At 41.4% G+C, this 12564-nt stretch overlaps 1 protein-coding gene across 1 annotated transcript; it reads left to right on the top strand.

The window, feature by feature from the left end:
• The first annotated feature begins 7291 nt into the window (after nucleotides 1–7291).
• Nucleotides 7292–11634, top strand: LOC121402027 (olfactory receptor 8H1-like). Its single transcript, XM_041587751.1, has 4 exons — nucleotides 7292–7340; nucleotides 8105–8964; nucleotides 11056–11281; nucleotides 11618–11634. The coding sequence occupies exons 1-4, from the start codon at nucleotides 7292–7294 to the stop codon at nucleotides 11632–11634; spliced, it is 1152 nt and encodes a 383-aa protein (XP_041443685.1).
• Nucleotides 11635–12564: the final 930 nt, after the last annotated feature.

Consider the following 12564-nt stretch of genomic DNA (forward strand, 5'->3'; position numbering starts at 1 on the left):
TACGTGGATTGGAAGGTTATGCCTACCCATACCCTTTTAAGTGCCGTTATCTTCTGCCCCACTAGATGGGTTTCCTGTAAAAGTAGGATATCCAGCTTGTGCCTTTTAATGAAGTCAAATACTAGGGTGCATTTCAGCTTATCGCCTAGCCCTCCAACTTTCCAGCTAACAACCTTCAATTCTGCCATGGGTATGGTGTGTGTGTTGCGGGAGCCGCTCAATTCCCAAAATCAGACTAGTGTCTGGCCCTCCGCTCAGGTTTGAACATAAGAAATAATTATGTGCAAATAGTTAGGAGAGAGAAAGGAAAAAGAACAGAGAGAAAAAAGAATTGACAAAGAGAACTTGTACCAGGATATTTGAGTATTCAATAACCACATATCAGTAAAGTGTTACAGTTGTCCAGTAAATCCCAAAAATCTTAGAAGGTTCCCAAAGTTCCCCCCTCCCTGACCTTTCTGGAACACGAAGAGTCCTAGTACCTTAAACTAAACTAGCCTAAGCAGGAGGCACCCCATAACTACCTAGGAACTTTGTTCCTCTCTTTGATCAAGAGAGTTCGGCTTGAGCCAAATATTAACATTACCCATCTTGAAGGATTCATTGTAGGAGCATATATTTTCTTTATTTGCCGCCAGAATTAGATTCTGCTGTAGGAGAATATGCCTTGTTTATTGCTATTGTTAGCGATTTTCCAGCCATTGCCCCACCTCATCTAGGTCTGTGAAGAACCGCACCTGTTGACCATCGATCACCCGGAGCCTGCTGGGGTACATCATGCTGTATTTTATGCCTTTATCCCTGAGTCGCTTCTTCACATCCTGGAATGTGCGACGTTGTTGTTGTTGTACTTCTGCCGTGAAGTCTGGATAGAATTGTAAAGTGGCATTGAGGTACTTGACTTCCCCTTTGTTCCGGGCTGCAAGTAAAATGGCATCTCTGTCGGAGGATGAAAGGCCTAGATGTGACCCCGGGCACTTTCCTTATAGGGATCCTGTAGGCCTGTTCAACCATGAATGCTGTTGACAAGGAGATGGGTGCAAGCAGGTCTTTTAGCAGGTCAAGCCCACGGACCCTTCTGGCAGGCCTATGATACATTATTTTGTTGCATTCTATTTTCGGTATCCTCTGTTCTCTGGGATAGCAACTTTACCTGGCACCGTAGGTCTTCTATAACTGGCTGGTGTTGGTGTAGGGTGTCTTCTGCCTCGCTTATACGGTGCTCAGTCTCTGCCAACCTGCCCCTAATTTTGTCCATATCGGCACGAAAAAGTGAGATTTCAGTTTGGATCTCGATGCGTAGGTTGTCCATTTTTGCAGATATTGCCGTCTATGTCTCCTAAATGGCCTCTAGGAGCATGTTAGATTCGGGCGAGATGTCTGCTACCCGTGCTGGGTCTCTGCCGGAGGCTTCAGACATGGCAGGTCGAGTTACTGTGTCAGCGCAGGGCTCGCTTTCACCTAAAATGGTGTCACCTCCACCCTGTTGCCTTTGTTTAGCCCATGTATCTAGTTTACATTTCACCTATCAGTTATTGGCCAAAGGATCTTCACTTCCTGTCACACTTCCATTTAGTTTGGAAAGGGTGGATCTTCCTCTTTGGCTGCTGGTGTCCTTACCTACAGGTTGTTCTCATTGAGCCTGGGTACACCAAGGCCTAGTAAAGCCACCGCCCTAAAGGGACCTGTACCTTTTGCGACTAAATCGGGGTCCAGGGAACCCTGTGAATGAGGTTAGCTAGAATTAGGTTATAACTTTTCTAGACTATCTAGGAGAGTGAGATAGAGAGATTATATAGCAAGAGCAGCTTTGTGCTCCATCGAGGATCTGTAGCAGGGAGTAGCTTCCCAAAGGCTTCTTGATTGACTTCAGTGAAGGGACCACAGTGAATAGGGTATCAGGCTAGACTTCTTCTTCCTGACCACTCCGCTGGGTGGGATCTGGACCACTTCAAGTTACATCTCCCTGGGATTTCTGATTACTACTTGACTACAATGCCTTATGGGAGTCACATTCCTCAGCTGTCATCCAACCTATTCTAGCCAATGTGATCTGCATCTGTCCATACCTCAACATATGTGAGTAAACCTGAGGTCATTGTTCTTGTAACATAAACTAACATTCTGTTATTTCATCAAAATAACCTCCTGGCCTTCATCATTTCCTATTATTGCTATACTGTAGCCTGAGTGTTATGGGAAACTTCCACTTAGCGAAAGCCCTGATCCTGATTTTGGTATACAGAGATGCTGGGCACCAATTTATGTTTGGCAGTGAGACCCAAATTATGTAGTAGTACTTTGTAACCAGGCACCAGTTCCCTGTACCGTACCTTGGCATCAAAACATCTTTTGTTTCCAGCATTTATTTTCGTGGCACTCTCCTCAGCCAAGTGATTTTCTTTAAACTGGCTCAAAGCCGAACCACATACTGGTACTCTTTATGACACACTCCATCTGTGGATACCCCCAGCTGAACATCAATAGGAAGTCCCTCCCAAACATTAGAAAATAAGGAGAAAACCCAGTAGACTCATGGCGGGTGCAATTATAGGCATGAAATAGCACACTCGCATGTTAACTTCATGAGGGCTTGTCAGTGGCAGGAAAAGTACCTACTCTAATTCACTAAAATGTGAAGTAGCGACTCAGAAGCCAAAAGCTGGCAAATTTTTGACTGTTACATCGGCTGGGCGAGCATTTCATAAAGAATTTTCACTAACATTCATTTATGCCTTGCGAAACGTCGCAAACACTCTTACGCTTAGGTTAATTTGAATAGGGCAGGTACCTGAAAGTCATATGGATGTCTTTATTAGTAATCTTGGTGCAAATACTCAGTGTCGGACTGGCCTACAGGGATACCAGGAAAACTCCCAGTGGGCTCAAGTGTCAGTGGGCACTCCTGCTTCTAACCATTTGGTCTGTTTCCTGCTCATTACCTACTTCTGTATGGGAACAGAGAGGCTAAATAGATAGAATAATAAATAATAGTATAGAAAGAAAATTGAAGAATAGAGGTTGAGTGAGGTGAGGAAGAGGAGAAATAGTTTGGAGAGTGGGCCCATGGACAAGGTTTTTCTGGTGGGCCCCTAGCATCCCAGTCCGACACAGCAAATACTTGAAGTGGCCACTTTTTCAAACACATGTCCAATGAGTCCTAATAAAGGCAGAAGAGCTATGGTAATGCCCTAGACATGAGCCCAGCATTAAACAAATGTGGCATGCCCCTCAAATTAGTTTAAAAAAAAGTGTTCACACATAAATCTTTAATAGTTCGGACTTTTGAAGGCAATCAAACTATAAAAAACGAAAAGTCGCCAGCGTTTTTTTACAACTTAATGCATTTCCGGCAGGATATGATGTCACTGAGATAAGATGAAGGAACCCATGGCTTTGTTTTATCAGTTCACCTGGTCTGAGGTGGCGAAGTGTACTTCGTATTTGCATCTTAGTGAATTTGCAGAGCAACGACCGTTCACCAGAGTGAAAAGTCGTCTGGTGATAGGGTGTGAACGATAGTTTGCGACGGTCTCATTCGTTAGTGAATTGTCCTCTACGTCTGTTGAATTGGTGATGTGTAGAAATTTCGCTAGTATCGGCCCCTTCATATTTTAGTGAATCTGCCCCAATGTGTTCTATAAAGCGCACAGATTTGTGGGCAAACTTCCACTTATCAAGGGAGAGTTTTAACAGTCATGTTCATAAATCCATCACTGAAAACCAGGCTCTACCATGCAACACATCAAGTGCCTTATCAATACAAGGCAGCGTATACTGATCAATAATAGTCTGTTGGTTAAGGGTTTGGTAGTACACTCCTAGTGGCTGCGTTATTCCACAGTTATCTTTTGATCTTGCAGCTTCCTTAAATAGTCTCTGAAATCATCCAGATCTCAGGGTGGTATTCGCCAGGATCTTAATATAGATGGGGTATCATCACTCAGCCTTATGCGGTCTTCAGCTTGCCTGTTGTACCCACATCCATATCATCACAACACTGTACAGAGCTAATCGCTTCTCAAACCCTCGTTGTTGCTCTGGGCAGTCAACTGTCCCAAACTCTGAAACATGTGGAGCCAGGTATGAGGGTTCTCACAGGTAGAATACACATCTTTTAAGGCTTTCAGACAATCCTTAGTGGAGACATTGACATGAGCCTTACAGAACATCTTGACAACCCAACTTACTGGAGGGCACAAATTCTCAGTTAAGCGAACCATTTATCAGACTCGGGCCAAGGGCATTCCTCCAGCATCTGGACTGCGGTTTCTTGCCACTCCTCAAACCCCTGCTCCTCCTCAGGCACCGGGACAATACCAGAGAAAACCTTCAACTTTGGGTACTTAGTCTAGTGTTTATGGGGCATAATAATGATTGTTTGAGGGGCATAAACCTGGGAAGGATCCCTTGCCTTAGGAGCCACGTGGTGGTCTCTGCTACTAGATACCTGGGCTGGGGCCTGTGGTTTGTATTTGACTTCTTCCTTTGCCCTAGAAGAGGTAGCTTGTCTGTAGTAGACAACAGGGCAGCTGTAGGGGAATGCCCCCTCAGGGAAAATAGCATAAGGCCACCACCTTGTCATCTAGCTCCCTAGCGGCTTTGTACAAGAACAGCCGGCATTCAGCTACCCTGGAGCTTATTTCATCCACTACTTGGAAACCATCCAGTCTCGATTGTGAAGCTAGTGTGGGTGTAAGGGCATTCATAGTAACACCTGGGGGTACACGATCAATTGCAAAGATGCCTTTAAGGTCCTCACACTAAGCCACTGCCCACGCTAGCACTTCCTGTGGCTGGAACACTACAATAGTGATACGAATTTGAGTACTCCCAGTTAACGAACACTACCCCCTGGTGATTAGCTAGATTTTAACTAGGGACCAAGACCAGGCACTTAAGAACCAAAGAAAAGTCCTGTCATCTTCTCCTGGCCTTTTTCCTATTGAGTCTACACCCGCAATGCCTGCCACACTAGGCTGCAGTGCGGTATTACCGTTTTACCGTTTTTACCACGCTCTTGGCCACCAAAATGTAATGCTGTAGTAAAGTGAGTGGCAACGTTCTCTAACTATGAGCTTTACCCCAATACTTTGCTCCATATGAGACCTTAATTCTCAGGGGTTAAGCCCTCGAACAGTGTAAAGGCAAGGTATTGTACAACTGTAACTAGGTGTAGTGCACAATAATTGGGTGCCAGTGATTCTTATAACTTATCCAGAGAACATGTTTATTGAACAGGATAATCCGCAAAGGACTGTACATAAGGATCAAGCAGGAACATAGAGCAACAGTGGATAGGCATATACTCACAAGCACCAATGGTCGGTATCAGTCCCCACATGGAAGAGAACATGCACAGCAGCAATGAAGAGTTCTAGCTCTAATGGCATCAATTTATTGCACAAGCCCTCCCCTAGCCACCACTTTAAAGGCATCCCACAGTACTGGGGGGTTGCAGTACCCTTGTTCTCTTCCCAATATAGTTCTGCCATTCGGGGCACCTTTTCAGCTATCTCCTCATGCACCAGCCACAAGGGACTCAATCTCCATCTTTGAGAGCCTTGATGTTTATATGGGCAGAGGGTATTAATAAAGGGGGCGCAGTCAGAAATGGACCTGACGCCATAGTAACTGTTTACAACCTTGGGGACCATATCAGAAGAAATGAGAGCCAGGTCTATTTGTGACAAAACCTGATGGGTGATAGAATGTCAAGCATAGATTCAGGCAGTAGGGTTTCTGGTCCTTCAGATATCATCCAGGCCCAGGTAGTCCACTCTACTTTAAAGTTTAGTGGGATTACTGTCTGTTGAATAAATCTTATCTAGAACTGGCATCAGACCGCTATTAAAATCACCTACCCAGCACTGTGGAAGAGGGGGAAGGGCCACCACATTTTGTAAGATAAGGGCCAAGACCTCAGTGGAGAAAGGGGGTGGAATATATACATTAATCAGTATTAATTAAAACGTAAGTAGCATACAATGCAAAAATATATATCTTCCATAGTGGTCTGCATGTATTTGGTGTACCTTAAATCGGATGTTTTTCTTTACTAAGAACACCACCCCTTTTGCATGAGAGTCAAAGGTGGCATGGTACGACTGTGTGACCCAGTCCCTTTTTAGAGCAAATATTTTGACCTGTTAGATACGTTCTTGCAGGCAAACAATTGCTGGGGACCACTGTTTGAGAGCTGTAAATAGAAGGGCCCTCTTGATTTTATCATTGAGACTTCTAATGTTCCATGACACCAGGTTTACCAGGTGTTTGCCATTTACTTTAGCTGTAGAATTGTTTAGAATTAACATGTTGCTGTACAGAGAAATGTTGGTGGGGGAATGGAAGAAGGGGTGAGGGAATTCCCGTTATGCCCAATCCCTCCCTGCTCACCCTGCAAACTGTGCAAAAACTTACAGTTGAGCTTATAATAAGTTAGCGTATCCTACTGCACCTCCGAGTCTAAACAAGTCCACTTGGTGGGCCTCTTGGACCTTGAAATATGGGGCTATTTACTGTTGAACATGTCCGTACTGCAATGCCTCACTGTTACTATCAGACACCTTTAGTGTTCATGATCACATCAGATCTCTGCAGAGGCAATGCTGTGCTGGATGTGGGCCATCTTACTGTGCTCTGTGAAGTCGTAATGTGCAGCTCATGGGTGCCTTTTCTAGCAATGTCTTTCAAGCCAGTCCATTGCTTCCTGGGGAGTGAAGAAAAATCTTGTACTGTTCCTACCTATCAGCCGAAGCTTTGCCTGGAAATTCGTGGGATATGGTATCCCTTTTTCACTCAGTTTCTTTTTTACTTCAACTAATTTAGATCTCTGACGCTGAACCTCCAGTGTATAGTCAGGATAGAACATTAGTTTGAGGTCCCCAAGCACCAGGTCACCTTTCAGTCGCATTTGCTTCAGAACAGTATCTCGGTCCCTATAGTTTAGAATTCTAGTGATCATGGTTCGTGGAGGGGTCCCTGGAGGAGGTTTTCGCTCTGATATCCTATGCACTCACTCCACTAGGAATAGCTGGGAGTGTTCACCTCACTGCAGTTCTGGTGTCTCAAATTGTTTGGAGGACTTCTTGCCGCAGTAGAGGGAGGAGTTGTCTCCAGCCTATTGGATCGGGCGCCAACTTGATTTTGATGTTGCATGTATTTATCGAGTTTACTCACCCCTTGTTTCAGCTTCTTTCTTGTGGCCACCCATCCTCTAGTTAGTGTGTATCTATTCGGGTTCTAGTTTCACCAGCCATAGTTAATGTAAAAAATTAGGTTTTTAATAAATATGTTTATTTGTGCAGCCAATTACCAAGACCAGAATGAGGACAGCATAAGTAAGCATAACTTAAATAATTAAACCCAAGAGAAAAAGGCCTATGGGAAGTGTAGTAGTTTACTTAATCTATTCAGACATTTCAATAAATAGGGCTAAGGATTCTAGAGTTAAGGCATAACCAGCTTTATGTCTGAATACTGAACCAGCTGTAAGTTGTTTGCAGGGTAACAATACTCGTAATGGAAAATAAGTGTAAATGTAACTTTAATATTAAAGGTTTTAATATTGATGTTCAGCATTATTTCATAAACCTCCCTTTCTGATATTTACCTTTTTTCCCCAAATTTACTTTAAATTATAAAAACATGTAATCAAGCATCACTGAGAATTCCTGCTGTTTTCCAGACATACCTTTACTATATATATATTTGGGATATAGCTCAGTTGTCCTCCATAATATTATTGATTCATGTATTCAGGAAAAGGGCTTTGATTCAATAAGTTGCTGCACTTTATTTATTAATACATTGAATAACTGCAGTGCTTATGTAGCTGTGCCATTCTTATAAGCAATAATTCAGGAACAAACACTTTTGAATTCTTGTAATGTTTTTTATCCAACACTTATATGTTAATTGTTTGAACAGGTCCAAATTCCTTCATCCTGATATCCTAATAAAAATATTTTTTCTGTTATTTGGTTGATGAAATAAATTGTAATATGTTGCCATTTGCATGGCATAACACAACAAGCATTTCTTATTTCCTAACAGGGAACAAAACTGATGGAAAACATAACAAATTCAAAATGTTTATACTTAGCATTTTCCAATCATGGAGAAAAACAGCCACTTCTTTCTATTGTCTTTTTCTTGATATATATAATTGGAGTATTGGTGAATCTAATTATAATAATTGTTATTTATTTGGATAGTCACTTACACACCCCTATGTATTTCTTCCTCTGCACCCTGGCCTTTGTAGATATCTGTTACCCTACTGTTACTCTCCCTAAACTCATGGACATTTTGCTTTCAGGAGATAACTCAATAACCTTAATACAGTGTTTTACTCAAATGTACTTTTTCCTGGCTTTGGCTGCCGTTGAAGCCACTTTATTGGCTTCTATGGCATATGATCGTTATGTTGCTATTTGCAAGCCCTTACAATATCACCTCATTATGAACAGGAGATTTTGTGTACTGGCGATTGTAGGGATTTGGATTTCTGCCCTTGTTAATTCTGCATTTCTTACACATCTGGCTTCAAAATTGGCAAATTGTGGTTCCAATAAAATCAAACAATTTTTCTGTGAAATTAAGGGTGTGGCATACATTTCTTGTGACAGAACAACATTTTATGGCGCCATTTATGTGGAAGCATTTTTTTATGGAATTACGACATTTTCTTTAAATTTACTGTCATATATAAATATAATAAGAAACATACTACATATAAAATCCAAACATGGCAGACAAAGGGCTTTTTCCACCTGTACTTCCCACTTTATTGTTTTGATCATTTTCTACGGGAGTGGAATGTGGACCTACTTGAGACCTCCTTCACAATCAGAGGAGTTGGACCAGGTGTTCACAGTGCTGTTAGTTGGAGTGACTCCCATGTTAAACCCCCTCATCTATAGTCTAAGGAATAAAGAAGTACAGAATGCACTGCTAAGAATTGTGAGGAAGAATAATAAAGTTTATCATGTTTATCATGCTGGGTTTAATTATTTATGCTGAAAAAATCATGTGAAATCCACTGAAATATAAATGGCAAAGGTTTGGATTCCCCTTCAGACAATTTAGGAGGCAACAGTGTTTGCCATATAAAAACAACTTTAAAAAGCTGGCAGCTATGTGGCAATAAGTGGTATATTTAATGACCATGTTTTACACAATTTAATAAATATTACAAATATATATAATATGATGATGTGTTGCCAAATAATTTACTGTTACATAATAAAAAGCCTTTTTCATCACAGTTTAACTAAGAAACTTAAAATGTTTGCCACCCTATTATGTTGTTTCTCTGTTATGTTATATAGGGGCAGAAATTCTTTTCTACAGTGATTTTCAATTGTTTTTTTTCCTGTGGAGGTCATTTTTGAAATCATTTTACCCAATCAATTCTCTCCTTAAGAAGTTTCTAAGGAAAATGAACAAAAAAAGGAGAAACACAGGTTTTAGTTTAGTATGCATGACTAAACTGTTACTCTTAGGCATCCATATATTGGAAAATGTAGTGCAGAAAAAAAAGCTGTGCAGATTGGTAGTACTCTCCTCCAAGTATGGTCTGCAAGAAATTAAAATACTCGAGCATGCTCCTCTTCACTGCAACCGCAAACAAACAAGGGGGAGCTCCAAGATGGTGTGGAGGACCCACACAGAATCTCAGCATATTTCAAATATAACTGCCGCTGCACTTTTATGACATTGTACAACTGAACATTTTTACAACTCACCCATTATTCACAATGTAAATTAAGCCTGGGGATGCGGGTATGTAAAATTGAGGTTTCACTCTATATGGTATTCTTGTATACAAACCAAATATTCTGACACAAATTATTTTCATGTATAATACCAGAAACAATAGGCACAAAGCAGACCAGGGCACAGGACCACGACCATGTATACAGACATAAAAACAATATTTAAATGTAAATAAAATTATCAACATCCTAATCTCTTCCTTGGTTGTTTTCCCCTTTCTGCTTTTCTTTTCTTCTGTTTGCTTGTCTTTCTCTCCTGCTTTGCTTCACTATCTCTTTTTATTTTTTCTCCCTGTTACAGCATTTCTCCTCTGTTGTTTTGCTTTTTATTCTGCTCCCACTTAATTATTTAACAAATACCACATTCCTTCCTCTTCCCTACTCCCAGGCTTGCCATTGCATAAATCATCCATTCTGCCCATTATTTGGTTTTGTTGAATTCACAGCAGGATGGCACAGTGGCAATTCCAACCATAAATACACCAAAACTCATAAAAGGATGGCACAGTGGCAATTCTATTTATAAATACCCTGAAACTCACAGTGGCAAACTGGCAATTATATATATATATATATATATATATATATATATATATATATATATATATATATATATATATATATATATATATATATATAAATAAACCAGAACTCATAGCAGAATGGCACAATTGCAACTTTGCACAATAAGTAAAGGAAAGGGTTAAACACCACAAGTCAGTGTAATAAATGTGATTTGTGCCCTTATCAGGTCCACATTATTTCTACACTGATGAGGGGGAGAGGGGGGAAAAGTCAAGATCTTCTCCAGCTGTGGCTCCCATCTCACAGTTATTCTGTTCTGTGGGACATCTTCAAGGGCTAAAACACACTGTGCGTCTTCTTCAGATCCAACGCGATGAGGAGACGATATATATATATATGTAATTAATAGGAATGTCAGACCTACAAGCTGCCGACACAACTGTCAGATGCGAACGCCGTGGGTTGCGTCTTCATCCGACAGTGTCGTGTCAGATGCAAACAGCTCGTAGGTCCGACATTCCTATTTCTTATGTGAATAATTACCTTCCTACACTATCTATTAACATTCTAGGTTTGTAGTGCAGTTAAAATCAAGTCCTCCAGCAATATGGCTGAGTAATAAGAACAGCATGAAATCCACTGCACAACTCTGTAGGGGGCCCTCCGGTGGAATTAAAGGGCATGTACACGAATTTTCCAACTTTGAAGAAAAATAACTTTTATTCACACGGATCACAATGTACTCACACAGTGCACTTCAGGACATCACCAGGGACACATTCAGGATTTACAAGAAGCCTCCAAGTTTGCCAGGATCCACGAACCCAACCAAGGTCTTTTGCACCACCTAGTCGGTCAGGCAGTCCGTCACACGACCTGCGACCCTCCACCTTGCCCCGACTCAGGACTTTTACTGTGTGCCACCTCCCTCCTTCGGCCAGGCCGACACCGCTTCAATGCCTCACTGACCTTTCCGGGTAGGACTTTTCCTTGACCTTCTTCTTGGGTTGTCCGCTAGACCCTGCCTAAACACTTGGTCCCTCACTGTGGCTGAACCACGGCTTCTAAGCCTCTAATGCTCCTCGTTGGGGTAACAACTACCCGTTCTCACTTAGCTATCGCTAGCTAGCTTAAGTACCTAGTACTTTTACTTATATGTCCTTAGCACTATCTACTTCTAGACTCCACGACATCCAACTCTCAACAACACCCTGGGTGTGTCTCCCCTTTAAATACCTTCTTCAATTAAACACTACCCTGACACTTACTGTGCATGTGCTGCTCTTAACTCTGTGCATGTGCTTTCCCTCTAGCATTAACTACCAACTAGCTAAACATGTGTTTCTCCCAACTCCTGTGCATGTGCCTATCATTCCTTAGCACATGAACCATTCCAACTGTAATACAATACTGCCATCTAGTGGCCACATTTACACATTACATGAAGATTTTCAAACACAATTAAATCACATACACATTTAACATTTCACATTCATACAACTTACATAACTCACATACAATTTTACATACATCACTCGAACACCCTCTTACAACTCTGCATTTTTAAAGGAGAAGGAAACGTTGAAATTAAGTAAGCCTTATCAGAAAGCTCCATGTAAATTCACCAGTAAACCCTCAAAGTAATGCTGCTCTGAGTCCTCTGTCAAAAGAAACACAGCATTTCTTTCCTTCTATTGTGTACCCATGGGCTTCTGTATCAGACTTCCTGCCTTCAGCTTAAACCTTATTGCCCTGGGCAAGAGCATGCTCAGTTTGCCCCCTCCCCTCCCTTCTCTACTGTAATCTGAGCCCAGAGCAGGGAGAGACTCAGGCAGGAAGTGATGTCACACCAAGTTAATACTGCAGCTCCTATCCTAAACAAACAGAGAGCTTCTAGAACTTTTTACTCCGGTATCGTAAAACATTCTACAGAATAAATATAGCATTCTAGCTTGCACTATTGCAACTAATCTATTGGCAATAAAATACCTCCATAGCTTTCCTTCTCCATTAAAGCAGGAGCACATCAACATACAATTGGGGTGGGAGGGAAACATTCCAATTATTCCAATAATAACATCAAATTAAGAACAATTGAGTTACAGTATATACCACTTTCAGATATTGCCCTCTCTGAAAACATGCTGCAATGTGTTATTGATAGATAATGGCTCTCTGAGCTCTGGTCAGTAGTCATGGAATCCACGCCCAATTTTTGTGATAAAAAAACTTTTTTTAATCATAAAATGAAAGGATAACA

This window comes from Xenopus laevis, chromosome 3S, assembly GCF_017654675.1.
Source record: "Xenopus laevis strain J_2021 chromosome 3S, Xenopus_laevis_v10.1, whole genome shotgun sequence".
Classification (NCBI taxonomy): Eukaryota; Metazoa; Chordata; class Amphibia; order Anura; family Pipidae; genus Xenopus; species Xenopus laevis.